The sequence below is a fragment of the Ambystoma mexicanum genome, chromosome 3q (assembly GCF_040938575.1).
Source record: "Ambystoma mexicanum isolate Mex_15411 chromosome 3q, UKY_AmexF1_1, whole genome shotgun sequence".
NCBI lineage: Eukaryota > Metazoa > Chordata > Amphibia > Caudata > Ambystomatidae > Ambystoma > Ambystoma mexicanum.
Window position 1 is genome coordinate 711,191,690 of NC_090926.1, and position 15,023 is coordinate 711,206,712.

General features: G+C 52.2%; 1 protein-coding gene across 5 annotated transcripts in view; it reads left to right on the forward strand.

Moving 5' to 3' along the window:
* Positions 1-15,023, forward strand: part of LOC138582897 (uncharacterized) — a 328,003-nt gene that overhangs the window by 240,838 nt on the left and 72,142 nt on the right. For all 5 annotated transcript variants that reach the window (XM_069654617.1, XM_069654620.1, XM_069654618.1 and 2 more), the window contains one exon: positions 362-439. In XM_069654617.1, coding sequence (XP_069510718.1) covers positions 373-439 — 67 coding nt within the window. In that variant the 5' untranslated portion in view covers positions 362-372. The remainder of the gene's footprint in view (positions 1-361; positions 440-15,023) is intronic.

A 15,023-nucleotide genomic window follows, 5' to 3' on the forward strand; every position in this document is an offset into this window, starting at 1 on the left:
CCTTCCATGATCATTTCCTACAGGCAATTTGTAAAAAAGCAAAAGTGCCATGTGACACTACAATATACTGATGAGTTACTCAAAGACTTTTTATGTACTATGAACATACATTCCATATCACAGTAAAGTAACACTTCTTAATTTATCTCTGAACTATTAAAGCGAACATAAAAAGTGCTGAGGATCAGTGCATTGTATGCCTCTGTGTTATGTTGTAACTTTACAAAAGTAATCAGAAACCTATGTTGTTGATGTTGCTTAAGCCGTGCCACATAACATTATTTTAGAATGCTGAACATTAGCACTCCTAAAATATTCAGGCTGGAAGCTTAATATTTCCTGTATATTATCTCCCGCACAGTATGTTAGAGGATGACTTCCCTGTCCAGAACAGCAGTGTGGATTATTTTTCTTTCCAGCCTCCATCACTCATCCCTGGGTAAGTCTGCACACAGTTGTTTTCTTTCCTTGTTCAAGAAAAAATAACGGTGACATTTCATCTTGTACTTTTCTTGTAATATCTTGTAATATTCCTGGGGTACCTTTATCTCAAACGGAAGGTCCTTGACTCACAGGACCCCTAGCCTGCCTCTTTAGTAAATGAGGAGTGTTCCCAGGCAGGCACCAGCCCTGTCACCTGCTTGTCCTGTATGCTTGCTGTTTCGAGAGAAACAGAGCGAGAGAGAGGCGAGAGAGGCGAGAGAGAGAGAGAGAGAGAGTAGATGGATAAATGGAACTTCACAATGTTGTTCTCCTCTTCAGCGTGCTATGCTGTATTGCATTATGTCATGTGAAGTTTGTAACTTTATGTACTGTGTGAAAAGTGTCATGATGCTTGTGACATCCTGCTACATCTGTGGATTTGTATTATGTATCTGGCTGAACCGGAATGACTAATGTAAGCCAGGTTTGACTGAGTCTGCCTGGGTTTTCAATTGTAATATCCGTACCTTGTATCTCCAGCCTGCAACCTTCCCATGTTAACCTCCATTAGTTGAATGTCCCTTGCTAGTCTATGTTCTAATTGTAGCACTATTATTACATCATATTACTGTGCCCCTTGATGTACAGTACTCAGCTATATAATACCCAGCAGGTACATACAGGTATCTTAAAGATGCAAGTGAAATTTGGCAGAAAATAAAGCATCAAAGCTTGGAAGGCAACACAGGGTTCCCTTATACAGACACCACAACCATTATCAGCAGCAGCTCGATTAAGTAGCCCATTATACCCTAAGGTACAACTTTCCCTCCACACAGAAAATGCACATTAATAACAGTAACAGTGAAAACCTTACTCTCATGCTGAAACAGGCATACAGGAAGTCAAGAGCTTTGGGTTTTTTGAAGGCTGTCTCCCCAAAACTGCACACCAGAAACCTAGGCACAGAAACAGAAGAGGCAGACTGTGGAAAGGGACAGATCAGTAACCAGTGACCGACTGCAGGTGAAGTCCACTATCCCCTCTCACCTCCACAGTTCTTCTGACTTTCTCGGTGCTGAACAAGAATGTTGGCAAGGATTGGGAAAAGTTGGGCCCTGAAGTATGGCGTCCTTGTCATTCCCACGCTCTTCCTGCCTATCTGGTCTTGCTGTCTTTTGTAAGGTACGACCATGGAAGCGTAACAGGCTTTGGTGTGAGGCAATACTGGAGCACACTTCCCTGTGCGCCTCGATTCCTTTGACACTGTGACTTGGGAGGTGAGAAAAGTAGGGGAGCCAGTGGGGCTACACATTAGGACTCATTTTACAATATCTCCAGTATGGCAAACATGTTGTACCTTACACTGGGCGTTACACTTGTTCTACCATAGCAATCTGAAGATCCCTGGCAGGTGGAATGAGAGAAAGGAGGGGAAATAGGATTCTACCTCTTCATGCACGCTCCACATACAAAAGCACCTTGTTTTGCACCTGCATGACATATCCATGCAGCTATAAAACAAATGGATCCCTATGAAATCGACCAGTATTTAGTTCGCCTAGAAGCAGGTTAGTTCCATGGGAATCCATTGTAAATTACATCTTCAAAGGAAAATTAGCAGTCAACATTGACATCGTTCACAAGACGGGGAGTCCAATGGACGTGAAAAGGTGATTTTGCCTGTTTTTAATCTGTCATTTTCCACTCTGTTGTGTGAATGTTGAAAACGTAAGTGCTAATGCTGGTGGTCCTCCGCATGCGCTTACTACTCTTTGTAAAAATGAATCCCATGGTGCCCCTGCTACCCTGCAAGCCTGCACTCCTACCCATTCCCACTGAGCATGCCCCGGGAACGCCAAGTGCTCTCTGTTTCACTGCCAGTTTGCAGGCTATCAGATTGGGCAGCCCAGAAGGAAGCAAGACACAGGGTGTGCCTTACTCTCCCAAAGGAACTGCATTGGAAGGATATCTGTGATGCCTTTGCAGCGCATTAAAGCCCTCAGTGCTGCATGGGTTGTGGCATGTAACAAAAAGCTTGAAAAATAACAGTATGTTCACTATTCCTTCCCTGCCACATCCTAATTATCTCTATGCCAGTAACCCTGTCTAAATTGACCCCACAATCCAAAACTAAATAAATGGGTGGAGGCAAGAAGATCGCTTGCCTGTGGTGCTACAATCCTCCATGCAATGAATTGTACAGGTTACACCCACCTTCAAAATGTTTACCTTGAGTCACTAGTCCTTGATAAGGTCTTTATTTACTGACCTTTAATCACAGTTAATTGTATAACTTATATGCAAAGAGGAGACAGCGGTCTGCAGCACCATCAGAATGATGCAGAAGACTCCATGATTGCCTAAACCTATTAACCACATTAAGGAATCTTAGAACAACAATGAACAGCACCCACACTCTTGATCCACCGGTCAGAGACATTGTCAAACACTGTTATGCTTCATCTTACTTTACTTAATATTCTTAATATTACTTAATATTTACCAACAGGGCCATGGCAATAATTTCTTCAATATTATCGAAACAATACTATGCAAAGAGCCTCTGTCTCGTACTCCTGGATTACCTAATGAAGAAACTTGAATGATTTCAAAATGCAGTGACACGTCTATTTCTCATAGTGAAGCGATTTGTACATATTATGCCAGCTTTATGTATTCTCCACTGGCCACTCATCAAAAAAAGGGCTAAAACCGTGTGCATCACACATCACTCATACCACTGCCCTTCCTCCTTGAAAAGTAAGCTTCAACACTACATTCTTTCCATAACATTTAGGTCCTTGAGTGCTGCACTCCTACTAGTCCCCAACTTCAACAAGGGACAGCAAGGGGGGTACTCCTTTTCGGTTCTAGCTACAAAACTGTGACACACCCGACACATCTCACACCTACTAAAGGCGAATCACCTGCCTTTCAGTAAACAGATTTTGAATTAATCATTTTGAAAGAAATAAAAATTAATAGCAACCAACTAAAAACTGCACACCAGAAACCTAGGCTAATTTAAAACAAGCAATGTTCTAAATTTCTGACATTACCAAATGTGGGAAACCAATTTGATTCATGGAACCTTTGCTGTGAAGTCTACAACCAAGGTCCAGGAAGCAACCACATCCTCACTATCCACACCTTCACCCCTCTCTACCCACTTCATCTCTCAACTAACTCCTCACAACTACAATCTTGCATCCTTACACCTCCCACACTCTTTCAGACCCTATACATCTTCTATCAACAAACATGCTGTCCATTTTTGCACTCCTCAATCCGAGGGCTTCCCATATATCTAACTGGCCTGGTTGATACAAACCACAAACAACAGGAAGATGTTCATATCGGCACACAGGTAATGGCTACTTGCCACCTGCATCCATAAAGGCCAATAGTAACCCGGGATTTGATATGGAGTTGATATGAAGTTGCCAAAATAGTTCACTCTAATAAATTAAAGTGTAAATGTGGGCTTGCACACTTTCAAAATATGGTGCGTGTGTGTACAGAGAAGAATGATGGCACTTAGCCTCACCAAATGAACAGATATTAAGGGGATAGGTGGGAACACTCCTGTTCTGAAAATGATCAAATGGCTCTGCCCAATTCATGAGAAACACAAGCCGCAGATTCTGAGATTCTGAGTCGCCTCTGGGGCACAAGTTGATAATTAAATGGCTTCAAGGAGAATTTGGAATTAGGCTCCCATTGAGGTTGTAAGGTAGCTAATTGATACAGAGTACTGTCAAGTATCAAAACTCTTTAAGCACTGGCTGAAAGCCGTCCTGTGTCAAGTCCTCTTCATCCTGGGCACACTGCTGCAATCCGGGAGAGACAGGGGTGGTGCTTTTGCACATAAAAAGGTACATTCAGCATCACAGAGTCGATTGAGGTGCCCTGTTTGCACCTGTGGTCACTACTGCAACATCACATTAGGTAGAGCACATGTCGTTATGAACAAGTGGAAGAATTGTAGCAAGCAACCCCAAGGTGGTACATCTTCAGAACATGTCTACCTTGGAGGAAAGGCTTTGAAGAGAATGTCCAGAAGAAACAACAAAACACACTAGGCTAGTAATAATGTAAGGGAGCCCATCATCAACCAGTTTTGAGAGATAATAAGAAAGGAATATAATGAGACCGAAAGGATCCCAAACCAGAAGAGTGCATACACAAAGGAAGGATGGCAGAGCAATAGAAACGACCAACAATCTGACCTCATCCGTAGGAGGTAGGAAGACCATAGAACTGCCTAAAACAGGGAAGATGGAAGAATGGAGCAGGGTTCCCCTGGGCAGTAGATCCATGTAATAGCTTCCACCCGAAAGGGGTAAGCATGGAACAGCTTCCCAATTGACAATGATCATCCAGAGGAGAATTCCCAGGGAAGGTGTGGGATATTCACAGATTGGGCTTTGTAGCATCCTGCTCCCCATACTTGCAGTTTCTCCAGGATATATATCTAGGATGCTGTTAAAGCTGTGATCTCTGGGCCCAACATGTCACATGTAATTGTAGGATTAGCTCTAATTAATAGCAAAAGGAATGAGATTAGCAACACTCCAACAAGGTCTTTGTAAAATAATCCAAACTAAGGTCATGGTCAGCTGAGCAAATATGGGATTGACTAGCAATGCATTCCAAAGGAAGATTGCAACACCTGATGTGTTGGTTTGGTGCCCAAACCCTGCAAACAAAAGACCAGTGTTACAGAAGGTTGCCACCTGTGCTGCCCACCGCAAGGTCTGACTTTTGACACATTTTCCCTCTCACTGTCTATTTAGGAGGAAATAGATGGCTTTGCTGTACCACTCACTCCCTCCCCATTCGCCCCACCCTCTTTTCCCCCCCACCTACTTCTACCACATTCTGCAGCCGCCTTCAGTGGTCAACATGCCACTTACCCAGAAGTACGATTCACTGTGCAGTGAGTAATGCAATGTGGCCTTTAGTGCATCAAGCTAACGGGGATGTTGCATGGAGTCTGAATGGGTATTTTTTTTTAAAATAAATATTGCAGTTGTACGAAGAGTTGCACATATCTGTGCTCTATTAAGTTGAAATTTAGACACAGCATTGTTATTGACTAGCAAGCCGATTCATGGAATTAATGTGCGCCGAAAATTCCCGCGCAGAGGTGCCAAAACGTGCGATTCACAGTAAAAGTGCAAAAATCGCAGTGCAACTGCGAAAATCGCAGGGAAACCAGCGCACATCAATTCATGGAAGTCCGTGCGTGAGAAAAATACTGGATGTGTGCTGAAAAAGTGCACGGCGCACGCCGGCGCACAGGTCATCCAACGGCGTGCGCCACGGCCGCTGCGAAATCGCACATAGCGCGGCACACATTACAAAAGTAGGCGGAACACGGGGCGCAAAACTCGGAATGGGGAACAACGCGTGAAAATATGGGCGCCACGGGGGAAGTACAGGAGGCAAGTGCGCGGAACGCCCACACGCTCGCCTACAACTCGTATTCATGGAATCAAATAGGGCAAACCAGCGCACGGGCAAAGACGCGCACAGGGCCAAACAAGTACGCCACAAGAAAGCAGGCGGTAGCGTCCCTGCGCCTGAAATAAATGTGCGCCAAAATGTGCACTAACAAAAAGCACCCATATACAGCTATGATGAATGATCCATACAGTGGCCCTATAGGACAAATGAGGTGCAAATGGGTACCGACAAGCACGGACACCCGCTGTGTGAAAAATAGCGTGTGCGTGTATTACGGGGTTCGCGGGAAGTTCCACACGCGATTGACCTGGGCACGTGTATTCCGGGGTGCGCAGGAAGTTTTACACGCGAATTTTCAGGGTATGTGTATTTCGGTGTGCGCGTGAAGTTCCACACGCAATTTCAGCAGGGCACGTGTACTCCGGGTGCGCGGCAAATTCCACACGCGAATCCAGCAGCCTACGTGTATTTTTGGGGTGCCGGGGAGTCCCACACGTGAATTGGCCGTGTGGGTCCTCCCAGCTGTTCCCTCTACACCCTCCACGGCCCCTGCAGGCGGCCCACACCACAGGGGACTACCCTGCACCCCTGCAAATGTCCCGCAGACAGCCCATACACCATGGCCATGCCCCCCAGCCAACCCACATGTCACCTTGCACTACTGCCCACCAACGCATGTCTCCCAGCACCCCCACCCCCCAGCATCCAGGGGCACCCTCCACCAGGCCCCCACTCATGTCTCCCAGCACCCCCACCCCCCTGCAACCAGGGGCACCCTCCACCAGGCCCCCACTCCTGTCTCCCCGCCCCCCCCTGCATCCAGGGCACCCTCCACCATGCCCCCACTCCTGTCTCTCTGCACCCCCACCCCCCAGCACTGTAGGGCACCCTCCACCAGGCCCCCACTCCTGTCCCCCTGCACCCCCACCCCCTTGCATCCAAGGGCACCCTGCACCAAGCCCCCACTCATGTCCCCCTAAACCCCCACCCCCAGCACTGTAGGGCACCCTCCACCAGGCCACCACTCCTGTCCCCCTGCACCCCCACCCACCTGCATCCAGGGGCACCCTCCACCAGGCCCCCACTCCTGTCCCCCTGCACCCCCACCCCCCTGCATCCAGGGGCACCCTCCACCAGGCCCCCACTCCTGTCCCCCTGCACCCCCACCCCCCTGCATCCAGGGGCACCCTTCACCAGGACCCCACTCCTGTCTCCTTGCACCCGCAACCCCCTGCATCCAGGGGCACCCTCCACCAGGCCCCCACTCCTGTCTCCCTGCACCCGCACCCCCCTGCATCCAGGGGCACCCTCCACCAGGCCCCCACTCCTGTCTCTGAGCACCCCACCCCCCAGCATCCACGGGCACCCTCCACCAAGCCCCCACTCATGTCTCCCAGCACCCCCACCCCCCTGCATCCAGGGGCACCCTCCACCAGGCCCCCAATCCTGTCTCCCTGCACCCCCACCCCCCTGCATCCAGGGGCACCCTCCACCAGGCCCCCACTCCTCTCTCCCTGCACCCGCACCCCCCTGCATCCAGGGGCACCCTCCACCAGGCCCCCACTCCTGTCTCCCTGCACCCCCACCCCCAGCACTGTAGGGCACCCTCCACCAGGCCCCCACTCCTGTCCCCCTGCACCCCCACCCCCCTGCATCCAGGGGCACCCTCCACCAGGCCCCCACTCCTGTCCCCCTGCACCCCCACCCCCCTGCATCCAGGGGCACCCTCCACCAGGCCCCCACTCCTGTCCCCCTGCACCCCCACACCCCTGCATCCAGGGGCACCCTCCACCAGGCCCCCACTCATGTCCCCCTGCATCCCCACCCCCCAGCACTGTAGGGCACCCTCCACGAGGCCACCACTCCTGTCCCCCTGCACCCCCACCCCCCTGCATCCAGGGGCACCCTCCACCAGGCCCCCACTCCTGTCCCCCTGCACCCCCAACCCCCTGCATCCAGGGGCACCCTCCACCAGGCCACCACTCCTGTCCCCCTGCACCCCCACCGCCCTGCATCCAGGGACACCCTCCAAAAGGCCCCCACTCATGTCCCCCTGCACCCCCACCCCCCTGCATCCAGGGGCACCCTCCACCAGGCCTCCACTCATGTCCCCCTGCACCCCCACGCCCCAGCACTGTAGGGCACCCTCCACCAGGCCACCACTCCTGTCCCCCTGCACCCGCACCCCCCTGCATCCAGGGGCACCCTCCACCAGGCCCCCACTCCTGTCCCCCTGCACCCCCACCCCCCTGCATCCAGGGCCACCCTCCACCAGGCCACCACTCCTGTCCCCCTGCACCCCCACCGCCCTGCATCCAGGGACACCCTCCAAAAGGCCCCCACTCATGTCCCCCTGCACCCCCACCCCCCTGCATCCAGGGGCACCCTCCACCAGGCCCCCACTCATGTCCCCCTGCACCCCCACCCCCCAGCACTGTAGGGCACCCTCCACCAGGCCACCACTCCTGTCCCCCTGCACCCCCACCCCCCTGCATCCAGGGGCACCCTCCACCAGGCCCCCACTCCTGTCCCCCTGCACCCCCACCCCTTTGCATCCAGGGGCACCCTCCACCAGGCCACTACTCCTGTCCCCCTGCACCCCCACCCCCCTGCATCCAGGGGCACCCTCCAAAAGGCCCCCACTCATGTCCCCCTGCACCCCCACCCCCCAGCACTGTAGGGCACCCTCCACCAGGCCACCACTCCTGTCCCCCTGCACCCCCACCCCCCTGCATCCAGGGGCACCCTCCACCAGGCCCCCACTCATGTCCCCCTGCACCCCCACCCCCTGCATCCAGGGGCACCCTCCACCAGGCCCCCACTCATGTCCCCCTGCACCCCCACCCCCCAGCACTGTAGGGCACCCTCCACCAGGCCCCCACTCCTGTCTCCCTGCACCCCCACCCCCCAGCCGTGCGATTTGCCTGGGTATGTGTATTCCAGGGGTGCGCGGGTAGTCTCACATGCAATTCCATCAGGGTACGTGTATTATGGGTCCGTGTGAACTTCCACACGCGATACCAGCAGGGTACGTGTATTTCGGGGTGCATGGGAAGTTACACACGCGAATTTGCAGGGTACGTGTATTTCGGTGTGCGCGTGAAGTTCCACACGCAATTTCAGCAGGGTACGTGTAGTCTGGGTGCGCGGCAAATTCCACACACGAATCCAGCAGATGACGTGTATTTCGGGGGTGCCAGGGAGTCCCACACGTGAATTGGCCGTGTGGGTCCTCCCAGCTGTTCCCTCTACACCCTCCACGGCCCCTGCAGGCAGCCCACACCACAGGGGACTACCATGCACTGTTAGGGAGAATTCTCTGTTTAGGCTGAATTTCCTAACCTAGTGAGTCCCCCAGCAGCTTTGCTGGATTTCTGGAGTTAGATTTTTTTCCATCCTGCCAAGAGTGAGACTCTTTTTCTCTCACTCTTGGACATGAATGTGTGAAATTCCTTTGAATGTCAATGTGTTCTATGGGCTATGGGGTCTTTTACTCCATAGGGTCTCATATGTTTTGCTATGTGTGTTACAACGCACCCTTTGTGCCGTAGCACTGGGGCGTCCTAGCAGACCTCCATCATATACTCCATACCCGGGGACTGACTACTGTCTCCCTGGGCATGTAAAGTCACCATTGGCTTTACTAGACCTAAATTTACTAACAGAACTAGTACACACCATCCTATTGTGGACGTACTAGTAGGGGTAATTTGATTACTCCTAGGTCTGTTATTCGAGGGGGCACTTTCCCGTCCCCCCTCATCGAGTTTTGGCTGGTGGCAGTGGAAACTACTTGTTATATTCGACCCCGAATATAACTCTATGGGATTCTTCCCATTGTTGGAGGTTAATACTTTTCCTCGTTAATCTCTAACATACCACCGGTTTATTTCTCTTAAATAAATCTATCGGTTGGTATTTTCTGCCAGAACTCGGTTTTTAAAATGGCGTCTGTGTTCGTCTCTGTGACTCCTAAACCAAAGGTTGAGCCCTTTGTTCCACTTTTGGCGGGCCTCTGCACAGAGGCCCTCCAAAGTGGTGCCATTCTGTCTGGGTACCACAGGGGTGTGGGAGGGGGTTTAGGCACCCTGGACCGAGTTGCCTTGCCAACTCCGGTCGCACTCTGGTGTGATTGGCCCAAGTGGTGAGCCACCCCGCTCACCACTTCGCGTGTTTTGATTGACAGCTAGGCTGAATGAATGGGGGTTTTCTGCATAAAAGCAGGGCTTTTGGGACTGGATCTTCAGAAGTCGCCACAGGACCTAAGAATCCGACGAGGGTAAAGCTGAGCCGACATGCAACGACGACACCTCCGGTGGAGCCCTGCTGAACCGACTACCACTTCCCGACGACAGAGGAGATCTCCCTGCCGGAGAGTCTCTTCCCCTGACTGGTGGGAACAACCAGTCCCCTTTGCTTTTTCTTCACTCCAGGACGCAGTGGTCGAATTGCCCGTGCAGAGCACCTCGGCAACCGGATAGCCACTACCCCTGTACCGCGACCAAAAGGTGGTGCCTTGTGACGGAGCACTCCGCGGCTGGTCTCTTCCCTGGTGGTGCACCGGACTTCACTTTTCTTCGACGACGAGATCATCTCTACTCTTGGCAAAGACCCGACGTGCATCCACCACCATGAACAACTGCCCCCGCCGGAGCTGTCTCTCCACAAACAAGGTACCGTGTCCGCCTGGCTGCCCTTTCTACCGGATAGAGTGAGGTGTCTTAATCCTCGCCTTTCCATTGGGTCGCCTCCAAGCTTTCTTAACTTTCTGTTCTAAACTGGTCCAATCTTTCCATAACAATTTGCGATAAAGACTCGAAGTGCATTTCCACTGAGACACTTTTTGGGACACATCGCCTTGCCTCTCTCCGAGTGGGCTTGCCCTCTGAACTTTGTGATCTGCAGTAGACCCTGCCTTGCTTGCCTTGCATTTGTTCGAAAAAGTATTGGTACCGAGTTGATTTCATAACCTGCCTTATTTTTCTCTGCCGTCCTAACGAATACTAGAGTGCCATCTAGGTTAAAGCATACACCTCTGTCTGCAAATAAGTGATGCCGTTGAACCTAGACTTGTCGAACTATTGTTAGGGGGATTGATCTTTTTCTTATAGTAATTGTGATTGAAGTGTTTACCGTTTTAGTGCCAGAGTGTTTTTCATAGATGTGTTTTTATAAATAAATAACTATATATCTTTACACCAAAGCCTTGTTCCGTGTTTGCTTGTTCTACTGTGTAAATTGCCCTATTTTCTATACTCCACATGCTGCTTAACTCTTCTTGAGGGAAGTCTGACTGCTCAGCCACAGCTACCAAGTGAATCTGTGTGGTACAGACTGCTACCAAGTGGGTTTACTGCCAAACACCTGTAGTCCTAAATCTTTTGCAGTGGTCCCAGAGGGAACTGCACAGGTTTCCGCCTAACATGCACCCCTGCACATGTCCCGCAGGCAGCCCATCCACCATGGCCATGCCCCCCAGCCAACCCACATGTCAGCTTGCACTGCTGCCCGCCAACGCATGTCTCCCAGCACCCGCACCCGCCAGCATCCAGGGGCACCCTCCACCAGGCCTCCACTCATGTCTCCAAGCACCCCCACCCCCCTGCATCCAGGGGCACCCTCCACCAGGCCCCCACTCATGTCCAGCTGCACCCCCACCCCCGAGCACTGTAGGGCACCCTCCACCAGGCCACCACTCCTGTCCCCCTGCACCCCCACCCCCCTGCATCCAGGGCACCCTCCACCAGGCCCCCACTCATGTCCCCCTGCACCCCCACCCCCCAGCACTGTAGGGCACCCTCCACCAGGCCCCCACTCCTGTCTCCCTGCACCCCCACCCCCCAGCCATGCGATTTGCCTTGGTACGTGTATTCCAGGGGTGCGCGGGTAGTCTCACACGCGATTCCATCAGGGTACGTGTATTATGGGTCCGCGTGAACTTCCACACGCGATACCAGCAGGGTACGTGTATTTCGGGGTGCGCGGGAAGTTCCACACGCAAATTTGCAGGGTACGTGTATTTCGGTGTGCGCGTGAAGTTCCACACGCGACTGGGCCTGTGAGAGTGAGGTACGTGTATTCCAGGGGTGGGCGGGAAGATTTACACGGTCGCCTACAACGCGCCAAATAATAAAAGGTCCAATCCTGAAACACGTACGCCAGCATGAAGCATTCGCACGTCCCGCGCAGCATAAAAGAGTGCGCAAAGAGTGCGCAAACAACAAACAAGCTCAGACGCAAGGATGAATATACCGTTCCTAGCAGCAGTGGCCGTGGGATACCGCAGGAGGAGGAGAATGATAGTCAGGGCCAGAATCTTCACTCCCAGAACCAGCCTATTTGGTATGCCTGATGACCAGGTGTATGGGAGGTACAGGTTTCCACCACACATAATACTCAACCTGGTCAGTGAGTGGGAGGATGGCCTCACATCACCCACCCTGTGCTCCCAAGCACTCAGCCGCCTGGAGAAGGTCCTCAATGTACTGCACTTCTTGGCTACCGGATCATTTCAGCGGACAAGTGCCATAGTGGGGGGGGTGTCACAGGCCACGCAGTCACGGTGCCTACACCAGGTGTTGGCCATCATCACTGCACGCCCATCAGTCCGCAGGCACATATACCTGCCCAGAACACCTGCAGAAAGGCAGGCTGTCAGCCAGGATTTCTACAGGATGGCACAATTCCCCAAAGTGCTAGGTGCCATTGATTGCACCCATGTGGCTCTACGTCCCCCCAGGGCATCTGAGCACATCTATAGAAACCGCAAGCACTGGCATTCCATCAACGTCCAGGTAGTATGTGATTCCAAGGGAATCATCACCTCAGTACATGCCAACTATCCAGGGTCCACCCACGACAGCTTCATTTACAGGATGTCAACCCTAAACCGGGACATGGAAGCTGGGCGGCATGGCGATGCATGGCTGCTTGGTGAGTAGAAATGCCACAGCACACGAATGCATGACAGATACAGAGTAATGTCAATACCACACTAATGATCCCCATCACCACCTCCCCAGGGGACAGTGCCTACCCTCTGAGCACACACATGATGACGCCAATTCGGAACCCCAAAAAGCCTCCCGAGGTAAGATACAACACAGCCCATATTGCAACACGGGGCATAGTGGAGCGCACATTCGGAGTGCTCAAGTCACGCTTTCGCTCCCTTGACCGTTCTGGTGGGCAGCTGTTCTACGCTCCCCCAGTAGCGTGCAGGATCATAGTGGCAGCATGTGTCCTGCACAATGTTGAAACACACCGGGGCCTGGCTGTGGACATGGTGGTGCCCCCACATCCCCAACCACATGCACGCCCGTTGCGCATGGGAGGGGAAAGGGCACGGGGTGAGGCAGCCTGTACGCAGCTGGTGGCTAATTACTTCACATAGAAAGCACACCCCTGTGGAGTGCACACAGCCCTGGCACATACTATCTGACAATCAATGATGACTCAATCTGACAATTCTGATGAATTAAGGGACAGTCAACTGTCAGAACCATAGCAGCCTGAGATTGTTCATCTGGAAGTGTCACAATGTGTGCATCCCTACCTACACAAACACCACCAATGCAGTGTCATCAAAAGACACACTTCCATGCAGCAAAAATGAATACCCACTTGCAAAATACAACATGAGAACAGTGCCATGTCACCCAACCCCTCCCCGGCACGGCCACACAACACACCATGGCATGTCATGCAATGTGAGAGCAAACAAATTAATCCCGACAACATGCCCCAAGTGTCACCAACTACAGTGTCCCTAATGGAAACTGGCCACACATGAAATGCTCACAGTAATGCAGGACCATCAACACACATTACCAAATACTTACCAATAATACCAATCACCTACACAACCTCCAACCTACCATAAACATGACAGTACGGACTTAAAAAATTGGTAGCCTCACCACCTGATAATGCCAGCACTTCGAACACTTCCAACTATACACTGTTGGCGCCATGCAAGAGTGTAGGTGCACTGCTTACAACATGGACTCCAGTTCCAAAGTAGACCGCCTTGTGAAGACATGAGAAATGGACCTGCAAATTAGGAGAATGAGATGGATGCAGAGGCACATATCAATACACCATGCAGTGTACAATACAACCACAATATGCACTAGGAATGTATACACAGTATTGACTACAGACTGCCCACACATCAAATGGGAGTCCAACGTCACTGTGTAAGTCAATGTCACTTGGGCACACCCAAGCCTGCATGTTCCCAGCCACAATACAGCGTATGCCCACGGGAGCCACACAAGGCAACACACTGTCAAAAAAATCAAGATTCAAAATCCCCCAAAAAAAAAAAAATCAAAAATGGCCATGAATGGGCCAGGGGGGTGGGGGAGGCCACCCAGGAGGTCTGAGGACAGGGTGCACACCAAAACCCACCTGTGTGGATCTTGCGGAAAAAAAACACCTCCATGGGCTCATGGCTTGCACGGCTACCCTATTGTGGGAGAATCGCTGCTGTCGCTCTCCTCACCCTCTGCAGTGCATCAGGAGGTGGTGGCACTATGGGAGGCAGCCCACGCAAAGCCCTAGTCTGGTCCTCCATGGCAGCAAGCATGCGGGTGTGGAAGGTCTGGTTCTGGAGGATAATTGTCCCCATGCAACAACTCACGGGATACCCGGACCTCCGCCCTAGTTGCCTGCATCTCAGCTGAGAGCGTACGTGTGAGCCACTCCAGCTGATGTTCTGTCCTTGTGTTAGCTGAAGCCTCAAGCTCAACCAGAGTTGCCCTGAGCTGATGGAGTTCCACCATCAGGGCTTCCCTGTGGCCCTGGGACTCAATAGAAATGGCTTCCCGCAGAGTCTCCAGTGCCGCCCGCCTGTCCCTGTTGGACGCCAACATGTCCTCCCTGTGTGACTGGATAATGGAGTCTGTTGCCTGCTGTAGTTGTTCAATTAGCCTTTCTTGGGGGACAATGGAAGTGGCCATCCTATCCATGGCCTGAGCCATCATCTCAGTTGATGCTGCCTGTTGGTTTGCCATACCGTATATGGATTGCTCCCATGCGGTATTGCCAGGTGGCGTACGGCCCTCGCATCGGCGGGCACCACACCTGTCTGGGGCAAGGCGAACTGCGCCTTGCTGTGCCGGCAC